General features: G+C 51.4%; 1 protein-coding gene across 2 annotated transcripts in view; it reads left to right on the top strand.

Annotated features, from left to right (window-relative positions):
- Positions 1 to 6,933: 6,933 nt before the first annotated feature.
- The window catches only part of RYR1 (ryanodine receptor 1), a 117,747-nt gene continuing 104,279 nt past the window's right edge, over positions 6,934 to 20,401 (top strand). For both annotated transcript variants that reach the window (XM_059999263.1, XM_059999264.1), the window contains exons 1-12: positions 6,934 to 6,981; positions 11,919 to 12,038; positions 13,158 to 13,262; positions 14,308 to 14,382; positions 14,470 to 14,548; positions 14,887 to 14,999; positions 15,556 to 15,649; positions 16,798 to 16,891; positions 17,044 to 17,118; positions 17,626 to 17,782; positions 17,926 to 18,090; positions 20,161 to 20,282. In XM_059999263.1, coding sequence (XP_059855246.1) covers positions 6,934 to 6,981; positions 11,919 to 12,038; positions 13,158 to 13,262; positions 14,308 to 14,382; positions 14,470 to 14,548; positions 14,887 to 14,999; positions 15,556 to 15,649; positions 16,798 to 16,891; positions 17,044 to 17,118; positions 17,626 to 17,782; positions 17,926 to 18,090; positions 20,161 to 20,282 — 1,247 coding nt within the window. The remainder of the gene's footprint in view (positions 6,982 to 11,918; positions 12,039 to 13,157; positions 13,263 to 14,307; positions 14,383 to 14,469; positions 14,549 to 14,886; positions 15,000 to 15,555; positions 15,650 to 16,797; positions 16,892 to 17,043; positions 17,119 to 17,625; positions 17,783 to 17,925; positions 18,091 to 20,160; positions 20,283 to 20,401) is intronic.

Here is a 20,401-nt window from a genome sequence, read left to right as displayed (position 1 = left end):
CCTTGGGAGCTGGGGCCTCCTCGGTGCTTGGGAAGGAAAGAGGAACTGCCCCTCCCCACCCAGCCCCAGGCCAGGGGGAAGGAAGAGGCTGGGGAGAGACCAAAGGTCCCTCCTCCCCCCACACGGGGATCCCTTCAGGCTGAGGTTTCCGGTGCTGCGGGCCCCCACCCCCAATCACCCAGCGGACTCTCTCTCTATCTCCCCCATCTTTCGGTCTCCAGACCCGTGATTCTCTGTTCTGTCACTGTCAAGCTTCAATAAGAGCAGTTTTAAAAAAAAAGTATGCCTAATATGACACATTTATGTAAACACACTCAAAAGAAAAGTCTATATTTCTATGAGGACATATTCATGTATAATAATGCACAGCAGTTTGATTGGAAAGTCACAAGACATAATATTTTGTATATTTCTTATGTTTCTTTTATTTCTAGCTTAGTTTTAATAATACCATTTATACCCCAGAAAACATTTTCACTTTATTCCTTTTATTGTAAGAAAACCTTATGTAGCACCTATTGTACACTACACACTGTTCTAAGGGCTCTTAACATATTAACTCATTCAATTCTCACACAAACTTTTTTTTTTTGGCTGTGTTGGGGTCTTCATTGCTGCGCATGGGCTGTCTCTAGCTGGCGGCAAGAGGGGGCTACTCTTCGTTGCGGGGCTCTAGAGTGCAGGCTCAGTAGTTGTGGCGCACGGGCTTATTTGCTCCGTGGCATGTGGGATCTTCCTGGACCAGGGATCGAACCTGTGTCCCCTGCATTGGCAGGTGGATTCTTAACCACTATGCCACCAGGGAAGTCCTCACATAATCTTAAAGACTGTTATCTTAGTATAAAAACATTGCAGATGGAAGTTAACCCTTGGGGAGTCCCCTCCCCATCCCACTGTCCCTGTTAGGCAGGGGTGACCAATATCATACATGATTGGGTTTCATCTGATCTGTTGGCTCTGCTTTTAAGTACATGGACACATGCTCATAGAAACACAGACTTTTCTTTTGAGTGTGCATGCTTGTTTTTGCTTACCTAAATGTGTCATGCTTGACATATTTTTTTGACACATTTTTAAATTGAAGTACAAAAAAGAGTCAAATCGTAAGTGTTTAGGCTGTTGAATGGTGACAAACAGAATATGCCCCTGTGACATTCACAGAAATCAAGAAATAGAACATTTCCATTCCCCATAAGCCCCCTTGTGTTCCTTCCCAGTGCAATCTCCCAAAAGTTACCAGTAACCTGATTTCTAACAGAGTAGTTTTGCCTGGTTTTGAGCTGTATATAAATGGAAACAACTATCTGGCTTCATTTTTTTAAAAAAATTTATTTATTTATTTAGGCTGCGCCAGGTCTCAGTTGCGGTGTGCGGGATCTTTAGCGGTGGCATGCAGGATCGTTTATTGCAGTATGCGAACTCTTAGTTTGCGACACGCATGTGGGATCTAGTTCCCTGACCAGGGATCGAACCCAGGCCCCCTGCACTGGAAGTGCGGAGTCTTAGCCACTGGACCACCAGGGAAGTCCCTGGCTTCTTTCATTCAACATCATGTCTTTGTGATGCTTCCATGTTATATTTAGCTGTAGCTCATTCCTTTGGTTGTTGTATAGTCTTCCATCATGTGATTAGTCCATGATTTATTGATTGATTTTCCTGTGATGGACATTTGAGTTGTTTCCAGTTTGGGGCTGCTGTGAATAATGCTACTGCTGTTATTCTAGCCCCTGACTTGCGGTGAACACTGTGGTGTGCATTTCTGTAGGGTAGATACCCGAGAGTGGATTAACGGTCACAGTATTTAGTATGATTCTGCCAAACCTAGTAAGTGAGTCCATTCAACCAAAGCTCTTTTAGAAGTCTATTTTTGCACAGAAAGAAGTCACCATGGATTTTTTTTTCAGGCCAGAACATTTAGACAAGCACAGAGCCCATTCTCTTTAGCTTTTCCATTCCATGCCATGCCGTATGGTTGCAGACCCTCTCCATGTTTTCCTCCACCTGCCTTTTCTCTTCTGTCTCCTTTGATCTCAAGAGTGCTCTCTGTGTTGTGCTGTCTGTCTGACTCTCAGCCTATCTCCTCGGCACCTGCCTTACAAGAGGTGATGTAACAGCCCTGGCTGAGACCAGCTTATAGTGGGAGAGTGTCTCCAGGCCCCCAGGACTCAGAGAAGCCTCAGAGAGGGAGACGGGCAAAGGTCCCTGGCACTGGTATAAACGTGTGCCGCCCTCATGGCCCTCGGGGATGGTTAATACCAACAATAACACCAACAACCGCAAAGGAAAAGACTGCTGAAGCAAACCACAAAAACTCATGAGGCAGAAACAGGATGCATTTGATAACATCCAAATAAAGATTTCTTTTAAAGAGACACCATGGAACAAATATCAGATGACAGAGAGGAAAAACAGTATTTAAGGTGTGTAAAATCGGGACTTCTCTGGCAGGCCAGTGGTTAAGACTCTGAGCTTCCACTGCAGGGGGCGCGGGTTTGAGCCCTGGTCGGGGAACTAAGATCCTGCCTGACTCGTGGTGTGGCCAAAAAAAAACAAAAAAAGAGAAAGTTTAAAATCAAGGAGAGATTAATATCTAGAATGGAAAAGGGACAGCTGCAAGTCAGCAAGAGAAAAAGACAGCCGCTCTGATAGAAAAATGGGCAAAGAGGATGAGGGTGAGGAGGAGACTCCAAACTCTCTAGACAGGCACCTGAGAAGGTGCTAGAAATTATTGGTAGGAGATCAGGGAAGTGCAAATTGAAACGACAGTGAGTCATCCTATTTGGCAAAAATTAGAAGCTGGAAAAATGCCAAGTGGAGGCTGGGGCCTTGGGGACGGAGGAGCCCTTATGTACTGATAGGGGACAGCCCCTCCTGAGGACCGCTTGGCGCTGCAGTCAAATTAAATGTGTGCGTGGAGCTGTGACCCCACGGTTAGCTCCTGGTGTTCATACCAAGACCTTCTCCCTCAGTTCCACGTGGGGACATATACAAGGAAGTTCACTGCAATGTTATTTTGGGAGAGGTGGGGGCAGCCTGGGTGTCACCTCCGCAGGCGGGAGGGGGAATAAACAGAAGGGGACAGTCACCAGGGAGGCCTGCAAACCCCCCGCGGCCACAGACCAGGTGTCCACAGAGCAACATGGGTAGGTCCTAAAACACATAATGATGACTGACAGAAAAAGGAAACGCTATTAATATCTTATGATGTAATGCACAATGACACAGAATAATTTTCTGTTATATATACAACTCTGAGGGAAAACTTCATATTTAACATGCAAGTGTGCATTATATAGTGTATGACAGATACACATATAGTTGTGTTACTTAATTATATTAGCCTAAATATCTAATTATATAATTACACATTATATAATCTAATAATATGGTACAAACATATGTGCCATTACAGTTGTATCAATAAATCAATATTTAACTATGTAACACATAGCAATCTATTATACCTTAACATTTTATGTATAATTTTATTGAACTGCAAGATATTGTTTTGTATAACTTATTAGATACCATTACATGTTAATAATTTTTCTTTTGGCCACACCGCGCAGCATGTGGGAATTTAGCTCCCCAACCAGGGATCGAACCCGTGCCCCCTGCAGTGGAAGCGTGGAATTCTAACCACTGGAGCACCAGGGAGGTCCCAATAATGATTTTAATAGATCCCTGTATCAATCCGTTACCATGTGGTAGGCGCTAATTGGTTTCCTCATGGAATCTTCTCCACAACCCCAAGAGGTGGGGAATATCCTAAATTAGTCTAGTTGACAGATGAGGAAACTGAGGCCTAGAGGCATGAAGCTACCTGCCTGGCAGGAGGTCCAGGTGTGTGTGGCATCCTGTGTTGGGCCTCTAGTCCCCAGAGCTGCCAGTTTTAGGGAACTGCAGAGGCCCTTTGCCCCATCTCCCCAGATCCCAAACCTCTTCCAGCACCCCCTCCCCCCAGGTGGCCAGGAACAGGAAGGAGCTGGTTGCCCCTCTCAGTGCTCCCTTACTTACAAAGCCCAGGGTGCTCATCTGCATAAGGGTGGCCCAGCTAGTGACCCTCATTGGCTCAGGCAGCCCCTGGGGAGACAGAGGATTAGAATTCTGAGGGAGTGTAGCCTGGCCCTGGTGAAGTGGCTTTTTGTTGTAACTGGGAGATTTTATGCAAATATAGAGACAGTATAGTGGAATGGTTAAGAACCTTGGCTCTGGGTTCAAATCCCTGGCTCAGCCTCTGTGTGACCTTGGGCAAGTTACTTCACCTCTCTGTGCTCAGCTTTCCTCATCCGGAAAATGGGCACCGTACAAGTACTGACTTCACAAGATTACTGTGAGAACTACAGTCATCCCTCAGCATCCACAGGGGTTTGGTTCCAGGACCCCCTTGGATACCAAAATCTGTGGATGTTCAAGTCCCTTATATAAAATGGTGTAGTATTTGCATTAACCTACGCACATCCTCTGGTAAAATTTACATCATCTTTAGATTACTTATAATACCTATTACAATGTAAATGCTATGGGAATAGTTGTACATACAATGTAAATGCTATGGAAATAGTTGTACACACAATGCAAATGCTATGGAAATAGTTGCGGGCCTGTGGCAAATTCAAGTTTTGCTTTTTGGAAATTTCTGGAATTAAAAAAAATTTGTTTTTGATCTGCAGTTGGTTGAATCTGCAAATGGAAAACCCACAGATATCGGTGGGGGGGGCGGCTGTACCTCATTTATTCAGGTCGTGTCCTTAAAACCATGCGTGGCAAGGACCATACATTTTTATTTTCTCCTCTAAACAATGTAAATAAGAGCAGGATTGTTGTGAGAACTAATGAGATGCAGTGAAAAGGTCGTAGCCCAGAGCCTGAAATGTGACAGGCACGCAAAAGACTGTAGATATTAGATACTATGCCTATTATTCCTGCCTCATAAGTTTTTTTTTTTTTTTTTAATAAACTTATTTATTTATTTATTTTTGGCTGTGTTGAGCCTTCGTTGCTGCATGCGGGCTTTCTCTAGTTGCAGTGAGCAGGGGCCACTCTTCGTTGTGGTGCATGGGCTTCTTATTGCGGTGGCTTCTCTTGTTGCAGAGCACAGGCTCTAGGCACGTGAGCTTAAGTAGTTGTGGAACGCGGGCCCAGTTACTCCTCACCATGTGGGATCTTCCCGGACCAGGGCTCGAACCCGTGTCCCCTGCGTTGGCAGGCAGATTCTCAACCACTGCGCCACCAGGGAAGCCCATAAGTTTTTATAATAATGATGATGATGACGAAGACCATGATGATGCTAGCAACACTTACTTAACATTTTCTATGTGTAGGTAGTTTTTTAAATTATTATTAATTTATTTATTTATTTTGGGCTGCGTTGGGCCTTTGTTGCTCCACGCAGGCTTTCTCTAGTTGCGGTGAGCGGGGTCTACTCTTCGTTGCGGTGCACGGGCTTCTCATTGCGGTGGCTTCTCTTGTTGCGGAGCACGGGTTCTAGAGCGCAGGCTCAGTTGTTATGGCTCTCGGGCTTAGTTGCTCCGTGGCATGTGGAATCTTCCTGGACCAGGGATCGAACCCGTGTCCCGTGCATTGGCAGGCGGATTCTTAACCACTGCGCCACCAGGGAAGTCCTGTATAGGTAGTTTTTAAATACAATTTTTAAAGGTTACTTTTCAGTTATTACAAAATATTGGCTATATTCCCCGTGTTGTACAGCATGTCCTTGAGCCTATCTTACTCCCAGTAGTTTGTACCTCCCACTCCCCCTCCCCTTTATGGCTCCTCCCCCACCCCCCCACCCCCACTGGTAACTACTAATTTGTTCTCTATTTCTGTGAATCTGCTTCTTTTCTGTTATATTCTCTAGTTTGTTGTATTTTTTAGATTCCATATGTAAGTGATATCATACAGTATTTGTCTTTCTCTGTCTGACTTATTTCACTCAGCATAATGCCCTGCAAGTCCATCCATGTTGCTGCAAAGGGCAAAATTTCATTCTTTTTTTATGAGTAGTATTCCATTGTATATATGTACCACATCTTCTTTATACATTCATCTGCTGATGGATATTTAGGATACTTCCATCTCTTGGCAATTGTAAATAATGCTGCTATGAATATTGGGTGCATGTATCTATTTGAATTAGTGTTTTTTTTTTTTTTTTTTTTTTTCGGATACATACCCAGGAGTGGAATTGCTGGGTCATATGGTAGTTCTATTTTTAGTTTTTTTGAGAAACTTCCATACTGTTTTCCACAGTGGCTGCATCTGTATTGGTACAGTTTTAAGTGCTGCAAATAATCTAATTTAATCCTTGCAGCAGCCCTGTGAGGTAGGTACTATTAATATCCTCCTTACCAGTTGAGGAAACTGAGGCACAGAGAGGCGAAGTGACTTGTTCAAGGTCACACAAAGGAGTGGCAAGACAGGGATTTGGATCCAGTCTGTCTCAGAGTCCATATTTTTAATCACTGTGTATGGTGCTTTTTAAAGCCAGGAGACCTAGTGCGCATCCCCTCTCTGCTGTATGACATCAAGCAGGGGCTTCCTCATTCAGAGCCTCAGTTTGCTGTCTGTGAAATAGGAGAATGATGGCACCTTCCTTATCGCGAAGGGGGAGAGAGGGTAGATGCCTTAAAGACACCCCCCTAAGCCCGCCCACCCCAAGCGCACCTTTGGCCAAGGTTTGGGGTTTGTGGGCGGGGCTCCGTCAAAGGGGCGTGGCCTTGGCCGTCCTGCTCCAATGGGGACCCGGGGGCGGGGACCTCCTCCCAGCTCTGTCCAGCACACGAGTCCTCCACGCAGTTCCATCTACGCCGCGGGTGCCTCTGTCGTCCCCAGAGGTCTCCGACCCCAACTCGCCCCCAGCCCACCCGTCCAGCCTTCGGCCCCCTCCTCTTAGCCACCGACCTCAGCCCCAGCACCTCTGGCCTCGACATCATGGGTGACGGAGGAGAGGGCGAGGATGAGGTCCAGTTTCTGCGGACGGTGCGTATCTCTGTGTTGGAGTCTCTGGGACTATCTCTCTGGTCTGAGTGTCTCTCTGTCTCCGATGTCTTTGTCCTGATTGCTGGTGGTCTCTGAGACTCTGGGGTCTCTCCTCTGTCCCTTTGGGTGACTGTCACTCCGTCTTTCTCCGTTTCTGTCTCTCTTAGTGTCTCCCATCTTTCTCGTCAGAGAATTAGCAGAATCTGGGACTACAGAATGGGGAGGAGGATCCTCCCTCCTCCACCCTCTCTTCTGACGCTAGCGATTTGTCCCAGAGAAGGGGGCCGCTGAGAGAGCACCCCCTCCCACCACTCTGGAAGCAGGCACTTGGGGAAGGTGGTTCTAATTCCTGAGCTTAATTTAGCTGTCCCCTCCCCCACCCCCCACTTAGCCCTAATTCTCTTTTTGCTCCAGACTCTGACCTATTTAAATTCTTGGGAAGAGGGCTGTGGTGGGCTGAAGGACACAACTCCTTTGAACTCCCAGCCCTTGAGGGTCTCCTGAGGGTCCCCCTGTTTCTGGGTCTTCTTTCTTTCCCCACTTGATTTTGGAGAGGAGGGTCAGATATGGCTGCTATCTATCTCTATCTGTCTCTCCCTATCTGTCTCTTTGGGTTGTCTGTGTCTCTGTCTCTTTCCATCTCTGTCTCCCTGTCTCTGTCTCTGGCTTTGTTCTTCGGCTTCAGGCCCTCTGTGTTTCTCACTGTGTCTTCAACTCTGTCTCTCTCTGCATCTCTGACCCTCGGCAGGCGGGGGGGAGTGGGCAGGGATGGGAATTGGAACAACAGGTGTCCCTCCCAGAATAGTCCACTTTTCTGGGGCCTGGGCAGGGGACAGGGAGAGGATGGGGGGAGGGGCTGCCCATCTCGAAGTCCTTCCCACTTTTCCCTCCCAGTGGTTCTACCGGGTGTGGGGCTGTGAATATGGGAGGGGATATTCTCTCTTTTGGGCCAGGTCCGCTGATCCTGCACTAGCCCCTCCCCACCCCCTCCAGGCCCTGGGAAATGCTGACACAGCATTCCGGCCCCAGAATAGGACCCTGGTGAGCCGGCTCTGGTTTCCTGGGAGGGAGGAATGGACAGCTGGGGCTGGTAGTGAAGGATAGGGACAGCTGGACATTCGGCCATGGGAGGAGGCCTAGCTTCACCCTAGACTCTTGCACTGGCTCCAGTCCCTTAGCAGACACCATGGGTTGGGCTCTTCCCTCCTCCCAAGCCCTAATAAGACCGTGGCCATGGCCTTGAGCCCCTGAGCAGCCACTCTACGTCAGACCCCATGCCCAGGGCCTCAGCCTCCTGAGGCATCTAATTATATCCTTGCTGCCCTATCTTCTGAGGTAGGGCCCTATCTTTATCTCCCTGGGAGTTTTGAGGGAAACCGAGGCCTGAGTGGGAGTCACTGACCAAGGTTAAGGCCAGGAAGCGTCATCTCTGGATGCCCCTGGGGGCCAGCCCTCCTGCTTTCATAAGAGGAAAACTGGGCTCAGACTTGCCTGGCTAGCCAGTGTTGGATTCTAGAGGCCTGGCCTTGACATCTCTTGGCCCCAGACTGGGTCCATTTTCCTGAACTTTACTGAGGTTATGTGGTGGTTTTCTCAAACTTTTTGGATCTCATCCCACTGGTAAGAAATATATTTTATATTGCAACCCAGTACATGCATATATTCACATACGTTATAAAAAGTCAACTTTACTAGCAGAGCTATAATTGACATGCAATAATTTGTACCCCTTTTAGGCATTACAGTTGACAAGCTGCACACACCCATGTAACTACTATCATAATCAATAGACCATTTCCCAGAAAGTTCCCTTTGGCTCTTTGCAGGAATCACCCTGCCCTTCTGCTTTATGTCACCATAGATCCCATAAGTCACTAACTAGTGTTTCATATAAAATATATGCTCATTTGTCCTGCTTCTTTTGCACACTGTAACATTTTTGACATTAATCCATGTAATGTGTATCAAGAATTCATTTCTTTTTGTTGCTAAGTAGTATTCCATTGTGTGAATACGCTACAATTTGTTTATCAGTTCACCTGCTGATGGACATTTGGGTTGCCTCCAATTCATGCTATTATGCTCAAATTAGGTGCATTCACACAATTTTTTTTTTTTTTTTTTTGCGGTACGCGGGTCTCTCACTGTTGTGGCCTCTCCCGTTGCGGAGCAACAGGCTCCGGACGCGCAGGCTCAGTGGCCATGGCTCACGGGCCCAGCCGCTCCGCGGCATGTGGGATCTTCCCGGACCGGGGCACGAACCCGTGTCCCCTGCATCGGCAGGCGGACTCTCAACCACTGTGCCACCAGGGAAGCCCCGCACACAACTATTTTTAACTGAAACAAGTTTCATGAAATGCAGGTAGCCCTTAGAACACAGGGGGCATGCTGCTATTTTCTGTTCTTGCTCTACATTTATTTCACTTTTTAAGCATGATGGGCATGGTCCCCAAGTTCATTTCATTTCCTTTTGATGGGTGGCAACATCCAGCCCTGCCCAGGCTGGGGCTCCTCAAAGCATGGCCCATGTCAAAACCTCCTGGGGGCTGGTTAATGGTCCAGATTCCCTGCTGACCCCAGATCTACTGAATCAGGCTCTTGGTGTTGAGGGGGAGACTGGGGCAGCAAGGAAGTTGCATTTTTAACCAGGCTACCCCCCTTCATTCTGATGCAGGAGAAAGTTAGAGAATCATTGGTGTAGGGATTAGGCTCCCTGTCCCTGGTTTATATGTTGGTTTTGCCATTTGCCTGCTTCCTAACTTTGGGCAAGTGATTTTTAGTTTTCTCTCTGAGCCTCAGTTTCCCAATCTGGAAAATGGGGACAAAAATATGTACCATAAGGATTCAATGGGTCCATGCAAATATCTCTCTGGGCTCGTCTCCTCCCACTTTCTCCCTTGCTCCTGATGGCAGCAGCGCCAGGCTGTCTCCCTTGCTTTTTCTGAATACCCACGGCCCCAGGCCTTTGCACAGGCAGACTCCTCTTCCGGGAACTTTCTTCCTCCAGAGATGATCGGGCCTGATTCCTTCTTGTTATTCAGACAAGGCTCAGCTCAAATGTCACCTCCTTGGAGAGGCTGTCACTTCACCCCCCTCACTGATGTCATCTCTACCCCAAACTCTTACATCACCCTGGGTTATTTTTTCCATAACACTTATCACTGAAATTAACATTATAAATTGATTCACCTGTTCATTGCATTTCCCCCCACAAGGATGTCAGCTCCACAAGGACAGGGAATTCGTCTGCTTTATTCGCTGCTCTATATCCAGTGCCTAGATCAGTGCCTGGCACATAGCAGATGCTTAATCAGTGTCTATTAGATGAATGTAAAGCCGTGAGCATGAGGTGTAGCAGAGAGTATGTACTTAATAAATGCAAGCTGTGTGATCCCTGTGAATACACGGCATATGCCAAGATGTCGGGGATGGGGGTAATAGGACAGAGCAGTCCTGGGGCCTCTCGGCCGACAGGATGAATCTCTCTCCCTCCTCCCAGGCTGACAGAAAGAATGAGGGCTGCCTGTGTGGGGTGAAGCCCAGGATTTGCTGGAAGGGCTGGAGTCTGTGTGACTTCAGGCACAACGCCTAGCCTCCTTGAACCTGTTTCCTTTGCTGTAAAATGGAATAATCACTGTCTTAACTGTGGTTAATCACTGCGGTCTCCACCTGTTTTTTTTCCCCATCAATTTTGATTGAAACCTCTATCAGTAAAAATGTGGAGCAGACCCCCACATACATTTATATTAGTTATGAATGTAATATGGGCTATTCTACTAACGTATCAAGAGGTGGTCTAACTTTCTAAAAGTGGCATATTGGGACTTCCCTGGTGGTCCAGTGTTTAAGACTCCACACTTCCACTGCAGGGGGTGTGGGCTCGATCCCTGGTCGGGAAACTAAGACCCTGCAAGGGAAACTAAGATCCCACAAGCTGCGCCGGCTGTGTGACCTCAGGCAAATCACTTCACCTCTCTAGGCCTCTGTTTCCACAGGTTCACATACTAGGACTTACCTCAGAAGGGTGTTTATTTTACTTAAAATTTTAATTTATACCCTCGAGATTATTTCAAACTCAGAGAAAAGTTGCAAGGTTATCTCAGAGAACTCCCATGTGGCCTTCAGTCATTTCCCCCAAAGGTTAGGATGTAGCGTGTCTGCTTTATCATTCCCTCCATCTCTCCCTCCCTCTCTCTCCCTATTTTTTTTCCTAAGCTGTTTGAGAGTTAGCTGTGGACATGATACCCTTAACCCCTAAATCCTTCAGTGTCTGTTTCCTAAAAAAACAAGGGATGTCTCTCAGAAAACCACAGCACAGTTATCAAAATCGGGAGATTTCGTACGGCTATGATACCATCATCTAATTCACAGTCTGTTTCACCTTTCACCACTTGTCTCTATACCGTCTTTTATGGCATTTCCCCTCCATCCAGGATCCAGTCCAGACGCTGGCACTGCATTCAGGAGTCATTAGACAGCACTCCTTAAATGAGAGCTACTATTAAAATAACACACAAAAGAATAATTAGATAAGGCTGAACTTAAAAGCCATTTAACTTGAGGCACTCGTATCTTCCACCCTCCAGTGACTCACCTTGTGGACCCCCACCTGGGAGTCCTCTGGAGTCAGTTGGACTGGGGTTCAGATCCCAGCTGCTTCTCTTATCAGCCGTGTGGCCTTGGACAAGCCATGTCCCCTCATGGAGCCTCAGTTTCCCCATTTTAACGTGGGGATGCCACTGGCTTGGATCTCATGGGCATGTTAGAAGCATGTACAGTGCTCAACACGGGCCCCTACTTGACAAATGGCAAGGGTGGCTATTATTAGTCACATCTTTTTCACGAGGAGAAAGGGCCAGGTGGGTGGCCCATGGTACAGTGTCTGCAGGATGCGGGTGGGATGCGGGCGCCCACCCTGACCCTCTGCCCGTCCCCAGGACGACGAGATGGTCCTGCAGTGCAGCGCCATGGTGCTCAAGGAGCAGCTCAAGCTCTGCCTGGCCGCCGAGGGCTTCGGCAACCGCCTCTGCTTCCTGGAGCCCACCAGCAATGCCCAGGTCTGTGCAGGACGGAAGGAAGAGGGGGCCTGAGGGGCAGAGAGCCTGGGGCCCAAAGAAGAGGGGTCTGGGAGTCTGGAGAGGGGATGCTGACAGGAAGGGGAATAGGGAGGGGGGCTAAGAGGGAAAGGGGGCTGGAGGTCTGAGGAGGGGAGCTGGGGTCCTGGGGGAAGAAGGAGGGGGTCTAAGGAGATAGAAGGTCTTGAGTTCAAAGAAGAGGGGATCTGAAGGGGGTGCTGATAGGAGAGAAAATGGGAGGGGGCTTACGGGGGAAAGGGACAGAGGTCTGAGGTGGGTGGAGGTCTGAGGAGGGAGGGGCAGGGGGTCTTAGGGGGCAGGTGTCTGAGGGGGCAGAGGGTCTTCAATCCAAAGCAGAACAGCCTGGAGGGTCAGGGGGTGCCCGCAGGGGGCTGACTGGGGAGGGGGTTGGAGGTTGAGAGGTGGGGGGATCCTGGGGTCTGAGGCTGAGGTGAACTCAGGCTCTGAGGGAGGAGGTGACCTGGGGGGATGGGGCGGGGGCTGGGAGAGGGAGGAGACCTGGAGTTTGACGGGGGAGGAGGCCAGGGGCCTGAGGTGGGCAGAGAGTCTTGGGTTCAAGGGGGAGGGTGTCTAAGTGCTTGAGGTGCCTGGGTGGGAGCCTGAGGCGGGAGGTGTGAGGTGGGGCCTTGGTCCTGGGACTTTGAAGCAGTGTTCACAGGTGTCTGAGGGAGAGGGCAGGAGCTGGGACTGTCTGCTCGTTACAGCAGGAGCTGGGGCTTCCTTTGGGGTTGGAGAGATTTGCGTTTTCTGCCGGGAGGGCAAGGAGGGGGCTCCCGGAGTCGGATGGGTGGAATGCGTCTGACAGGGGCTGAGGCTTCCTATGGGATTAGGTGTGCTGTGGAAACTTCTGTGAGGTTCGGGTGGGGTACAGGGGTGTGAGGGAGGAGGCAGAGCAGAGGTGTCTTCTGGGATGTTGGTGCGAATTCAGGGTGTTTGAAGCGGGAGGCAGAGGGCAGGGCTTCTTGGAGGGCTGGGTCGGGTCTGGGTCTCTAAGGGGTGTAGGTATTTAGACTAGGGGCAGGGCGTGCACCAGCACTCTGGAGCCTTCAGGTCCCCCGTTCACATCTCCCCACCCCCCAGAATGTGCCCCCTGACCTGGCCATCTGTTGCTTCGTCCTGGAGCAGTCCCTGTCCGTCCGAGCCCTGCAGGAGATGCTGGCCAACACCGTGGAGGCCGGCGTGGAGGTGAGGCTCCCACCCAGGTGGGACGGGTGGCAGGGACGGGTGGGAGGACCTGGGGGTCATTTACCGTCTGTTCTTCTTCCTCTCTCTGCCCTGCCCCCCACAGGCCCTCAATTTGGATAAGTGGGTAGGTCTGGCCTTGGGTGTCATCTGTCCTTGCCACCTCTCCTGACCCCAGGTGGGCCTCTTGGGTCCACACCCTGCACACAGGGGCTGGGGGTTCTTCCCCACCCCGGTTGTCAGGGTCTGTGGAACCCAGAACAGGCCAGGCAGGAAGGAAGGAAGGGGGTGGGGGCTTTTGAGCCCCTGTTCTCCCACCTGCTCCTTTCTCTTCTTTTCCATCCTTTCCTCCGACCCTCCTAGCTCTTCTCCGCATGGGACCTCTCCCCTCATCACCTCCCTCCATCCCAAGTGTGAGTCCCCTCTGGACCCACATGGTGGGTCCACCATGTGATCACGTGGCCCCATCACATGGCCCCCTCAGAGCATGGGCATGTGAGAGCTGGGATGGGGGGCATGATGCCATCGAGTGCTGGGTGTGCCCACCCACTCCCAAGAGGCGCAGAGTCTTCCTGGGCCCGGGGGTGTGTGGCAGCACAGGGCAGGTCCCTGTGGGTGATGCTCCAATGTTTAACAGCTGGTAGGACAGTACCGGTGCACAGCTGTGTTATGACAGGTGAGAGCAGAGGGAGCTAAAGTCTGTGGAACACGAGATACGGGGGCTTCCCTGAGTGACCCCAGGTATCTGAACCTCTGGAAGAGGGGTTCAGCCCCCTGAGTGACTCTGGGGCCTGGTTAACAGGTTGAAGGACAGAGTGGGCTTGGGGGAATAGAAAACACCCCACCCACAGGCTTCTCAGAGACACAGACCTTGCTTCCCCTGGAAGCAGGGAACCTGAGGCAGAGACTCTGTTGTGGGTCTGAGCTGAGGCTTCTTCGCATCCAGGCCCGAGCATGGTGTCTTCTGGGAAGTGTATTCCCACCTGAGATAGGCCAGATGTTTCAGGGGGGTCTATTCTCACTCTGTGTCCTCCCCTGCCCCCTGCAGTCGTCCCAGGGTGGGGGACACAGGACACTGCTGTATGGCCATGCCATCCTGCTCCGGCACTCGCACAGCGGCATGGTAAGTGCGTCGGGAGGGGCCGGGGCGGCGGCAGGGGCCAGGGAGTGCAACGCCCGCCGGGTGGCTGACTCCCCTCTACAACCCTAGTACCTGAGCTGCCTCACCACCTCCCGCTCCATGACTGACAAGCTGGCCTTCGACGTGGGACTGCAGGAGGACGCAACAGGTGCAGGGGCTGGAGGGAGGGGCTACGATGGGGATGCCGCAGGCAGGGAGTTGGGATTCAGAAGGTCTGCAGAACCCCGGGAGCGGGCATGGGGATGTTCCAGGGGCAAAGATGGGGGCCTTTGGGGCTGAGAGTCTGGGGGTGTGGATGAATACATTCTGAACAGAGAGACTCAGGCAAGCAGGCAGAGAGTCTGAGGACAGGAATGGGGGACTGTGAGGCAGAGAGTTGGGGGCACTAAGAGGAGAGCTTGGGACGGAGGGCTTGGGAGGCTCCGTGGCTGGGAATGCCTTGGGGAAGAGCGTTCTGGGCAGCCCTCACCCCACCCCCACCCATAGGAGAGGCCTGTTGGTGGACGACACACCCGGCCTCCAAGCAGAGGTCGGAAGGAGAGAAGGTCCGAGTTGGGGATGACCTCATCCTCGTCAGCGTCTCCTCTGAGCGCTACCTGGTGAGTAGCACCTCCCTCACCACAGCTCCTACTGCTCCTGGGGCTGGGGGCACACGGGATCCACCCCATCTCCTCCTCATTGGTTTGCCTGGTCTCTGGCCCCAACGTCCTGACTCCCAATTTCCAGTTTCCATCCAATTTCTGGTTTCTGACGCCCCATTTCCTGACTTGATCTCGGTTTCTTTTCTTTTTTTTTTTTTTTTTGGTTTTTTGCGGTACGCGGGCCTCTCACTGTTGTGGCCTCTCCCACTCCGCCTGTGGCGGAGTACAGGCTCCGGACGCGCAGGCTCAGCGGCCATGGCTCATGGGCCCAGCCGCTCCGCGGCATGTGGGATCTTCCCGGACCGGGGCACGAACCCGTGTCCCCTGCATCGGCAGGTGGACTCTCAACCACTGCGCCACCAGGGAAGCCCGATCTCTGTTTCTTGATCTGTGACCTGTAATATTTGGTCTCCTGTCTTCTGGTTTCCTGGCTTCCACCCTTGGTTTCTGACTCACTCTGGAACTATTGCTCACCCCCCATTATCTCTGACCACCACATCCTGGTTGCCCACAGCACCTGTCGACGGCCAGTGGGGAGCTCCAGGTTGACGCCTCCTTCATGCAGACACTGTGGAACATGAACCCTATCTGCTCTGGCTGCGAAGAGGGTGAGGACCCCAGACCTCTGACCCCTAACCTAAGACCCCCAAAACAGACCTTCAACATTGCCCCTCAGACCCCAAACCAAGATCTCCAAATTATGACCCTTATACTTAGATCTCCAACTGACCACCAATCTGGAACCCTAGAGCTCAGACCTCGAAACCTAAAACTCAGTATCAGACTCCTAATTCAGACCCCAAAGCTCGCAAGCCAAATTCAGGTCCTGGAGGTCAGACCCCTAAACTCAGACCCGAAGCTTAGATCATCGAATGTGTAGCTTATCCCTCAGACCCCAAGCCTCAGATGACAAGCACATGGGACCTCAGCCCCCCAAATTCAAACTCAGATCCCAAACTAAGAGCCCTACTTCAGACCCCGAACCTCAGCCAATCGACTTCACACCTCCAACTCTAACCTCAAATCTCCAAAATCATCTCCCAGTTTGCAGACCCCCATGCTGAGTCCCTAAAGCATGAACCCAAAACTTTGAACCCAATTCTCACACCTCAAACCTCAGAGCCCTAAGCCGGACCCAAGCTGAGATGCACGCCACAAATCTCGAAACTCAGGCCTTAATCTCAGACCCCGAAACTCAGACCCGCCAACTTCTAACTACGACAAAGCTCACATCTCCCCAGACTCAGACCCCAGAGCTAAGCCTTCCAAACCTCAGATACCAGCCTCAGATACCAGCCTCAGACCTCCAAAATAACACTCAAAATTCAGACCCTGACTTCAGACTCCACCGTCATACCTCTAAACCCAGACCCCCATCTCAAGCCCTGGAACGCAAACCTCAGAATCGGGGAACATTAGACCCAAATCTCTAATGACATTCTCTGAAGCCAACCTCGAAAATCCAAACTGAGACCTTTAAACCCCAGACCCACAAACCTCCCAGCCTCAGCCCTGCACACCCAGACCCCCAACACTAGATCCCCAACCGCAGACCCCAAATCTCATGCCCCTACTTCAGGCCCAAATCTCAGACTACAACTTTGTACCTTGAAACTCAGATCTCCATCTGCAGACCCCCAAACCCAGCCCCCGGCTTCCCACAGGGCAGAAGCAGGGCCTGCAAACTCCACTATGGCTCCCAGGCCTTTCCGGGGCTCCAGCTTCCCAATGACCACTTTCCTTTGCTCCTGTCCAGGCTATGTGACCGGGGGCCACGTCCTCCGCCTCTTTCATGGACACATGGATGAATGTCTGACCATTTCCCCTGCTGACAGTGATGACCAGCGCAGGTCTGGGCTTGGGGACAAGAGGGTCTGGCGTCTTCGGGCCAGAAGGGGGATGGCAAAGGTTGGCTAGGGGGGCCTGGAACCCTAGGATTAGGGATCAGATTCTGGGGGGCTGGAGCCTGAACTCTTGACCTCACTCTCTTCCATGTACCCAGACTTGTCTACTATGAGGGGGGATCTGTGTGCACCCACGCCCGCTCCCTCTGGAGACTGGAGCCACTGAGAATCAGGTAGGGGTCGGGGGCAGAGGAGGCAGGCTGGGGGAGGGGCTAGGGGTTCCTGGGGGCCCTGGGAGGAGAAGAGTGTCTTGAAGGAAGAACTGAGGAAGAGACTGGAGGGTTTTGAGGGAAAATCTGGAGAACCTAAGAGAGCAATAAAGGTCCCCAGGGTCCTAGAATCCTGGAGGAAAAAGAGGTCTTGGGGGTAGTGGAGGTTCCTGAGGGAGAGATCAGGGTCTCGAGTGAAATTGTGGGGAAAGGAGGGGAGAAAATGACAGATCTGGGAAAACTGGAGACACTGAAATCATCTGGGCAGCCCTGAGGAAGTGGTGAGGGCCTGAGAGAAGATTGGGGCTCTTAAAGGAAGGCTGGGGGTCCTAAGAAGGATCTGAGGGCTCCAAGGAAGATTTGGGCACCCTGGAACAGGGCTGAGGGCTTGAGGAGGTTTCAACCAAGACTGTGGTGTCCATGGGAGAACTGGGGGGCCTCTGACCTCTCCCTCGTCCTCACCCTCTGCAGCTGGAGTGGGAGCCACCTGCGCTGGGGCCAGCCACTCCGCATCCGGCATGTCACCACCGGGCGGTACTTGGCACTCATTGAGGACCAGGGCCTGGTGGTGGTTGACGCCAGCAAGGCCCACACCAAGGCCACTTCCTTCTGCTTCCGAATCTCCAAGGTCGGTGGGGTCAGGATACCCTCCCTCAGCTGGAGCCCCAAATCCCGCCCCAGCCCCCCACCACTCTGCAGTCTCTTGTGAGGGGGAATCCCCCATTAAATGCACAAGCAGAGGAGGCTGACCTCTGTCCCCTGCCCCTGTAGGAGAAGCTGGATACGGCCCCCAAGCGGGATGTGGAGGGCATGGGCCCCCCTGAAATCAAATATGGGGAGTCCCTGTGCTTTGTGCAGCACGTGGCCTCAGGCCTGTGGCTCACCTATGCTGCCCCAGACCCCAAGGCCCTGCGGCTCGGCGTGCTCAAGAAGAAGGTGGGCACCTGGCAGAGGGAAGGGGTGGGGTACAGGCTGGGGCAGGAAGGGCACTGGGGGTGATGATGCTTGAGCCTTTAGGAGTTTGAGGTTGGGATTGAGAGAAAGACAAAGACTGAGAGAGAAACTGAGATTGAGAGAGACAGGAAAAAAGAAAGAATACATATATGAAGAGAAAGAGAGAAGTATAGACAGACATGGGGACAGACAAATAGAGAAAGACAGACAGAGAGACAGAAATAAGAAAGACAGAGGTGGAGAGAAAAAGATGAATAATAACAGAATAATAACAGAATAACATTCAGCCAATTATCGAGTACCCCAGGTGTTGTGGATGTATGTGTGGACAAATAGCTGAGCTATACAGACCTGTTCCCTGCCTTCCCTGTGCTCAGACACTGTGACTAAACCCTCTCTAATGAAGTACACAGTTTTACAACCCAACAGTGGGAAAGCTACTTTTGACAGAGGGAACACCAGGCGCAAAGGCCCTGAAGTTGGGATGAGGTTGGTCTGTTGCAATCACTGAAAGGAGATCTAGTTCGGCTGGAGGAGAGTGAGCGAGGGGTGAGTCGTGGGAGATGAGGACAGAGAGGGGACGGGAAGAGATCAGGTAGAGCCTTGTGGGCCACCGGGGAGGGTCCTGGCTTTTACTCTGGGTGAGATGGAGCCGCAAGATAGCCTTGAGCAGGCCAGGGCACGGGGGGCGGTGCCCTGATTCAGGTTCACAGGGTTCTTGAGCTGCTTATGGGAACAGACTACGGGGGTGGGCAGAGCTGGAGAAGGAAGACCAGGGCAGGTCCGCACTGGTACAGGTGGAGGATGACAGTGGACAGCACCAGGGTGGGGACTGTGGAGTGAGGAAAGGGGGCAGAGTCTGGTTGTATTCTGAGGGCAGAGCCGACAGGATTTTCTGACAGGTTGGATATCAGGGTGAGAGGGAGAGGGACTGAGGATGAGACCATGATTTTTGTCCTTTTTTGCCCTGAGCAGCTGGAAGGAGGGAAGTGCCGTTAACTGAGTCAGGGACAGCCAAGTATCAGCTCAGGAGGATGGGCCCCAATGCCTAGAACAGAGCCACTCAGTAGACTTGCTGAGTGAATCAGTGAGAAGACTAGGGCGGCACCTGTTTGTGAAAACTCAGGCTGAAGTTGGATACAACAGCAGAGGATGTAGAGATGGGCCTGGGCCAGAGAGGGCAATGTGGGAGTCGTCAGCAGGTGGACGGTATTTACAGCTGCTGGACTGGATGGGGTCCTGGGGAGGTCAGCTCAGGGGAAGGCCGGCAGCCATGATGGTCTCACCTCCCAGAAAGGGGTTCAGGCATTCTGTCTGGGACATGTTAAATTTGGGGTGCCATTAGAGCTTTCTGGTGGGGGGATGTTAAGTCAGTAGTACATACAAATGGAGAGGGGTCTGGCCTGGAGAAAGACAAGATAGAGACAGAGAGGGAGAGAGAGGGAGAATCAAAGAGGGACAGAGAAAGAGAGAAAGAAAGACAGAGAATAGATAGCTAGTGGGAAGCAGCCGCATAGCACAGGGAGATCAGCTCGGTGGTTTGTGACCACTTAGAGGGGTGGGATAGGGAGGGTGGGAGGGAGGGAGACGCAAGAGGGAAGAGATATGGGAACATATGTTTATGTATAACTGATTCACTTTGTTATAAAGCAGAAACTAACACACCATTGTGAAGCAATTATACTCCACTAAAGATGTTAAAAAAAAAAAGGAAAGACAGAGGTAGAGAGAGAGATGGACATAGTGACAGAGAGGGAGAGACAGAGCATGGGATAGGCATGAGAGAGACAGAGAGACAGAGACAAAGACAGACAGACAGAAACAAAGAGGACAGAGACAGAGAGTGAGAGGAGAGACCTAGAGGGGGGAAAAAGAGAGAGGGGTTGAGAATGAAAGACACGGGGACAGATGAAGAGGGACTGGGGGCGGAGCTGGCAGAGAGATTCCGTAGAAGATGCGGGCAATTTGGGGGCTAGAGTCTGGGTGGAGGTCTGGGGAGCATGGCCCTGGCTGGCTGAACCCCTCCTGACGTCTCTCTCCCACCACTGTCAGGCTATTCTGCACCAGGAAGGCCACATGGACGACGCACTGTCATTGACCCGCTGTCAGCAGGAGGAGTCCCAGGCCGCCCGCATGATCTACAGCACTGGCGGCCTCTACAACCATTTCATCAAGTGAGCCACCTGGCCCGCTCTGCCCTGGGGGCCAGGCCACACCTTGACCCCACGCTCCTGGTGTTCATGCGCCAGACCATTTAATCTCTACCTCTGACATTCACACCTCTCACATACAC

The sequence above is a fragment of the Delphinus delphis genome, chromosome 20, assembly GCF_949987515.2.
Source record: "Delphinus delphis chromosome 20, mDelDel1.2, whole genome shotgun sequence".
NCBI classification, from domain to species: Eukaryota; Metazoa; Chordata; class Mammalia; order Artiodactyla; family Delphinidae; genus Delphinus; species Delphinus delphis.
Note: the sequence above shows the minus strand (reverse complement) of the source record. Positions and strands in the feature narration are given on the sequence as shown.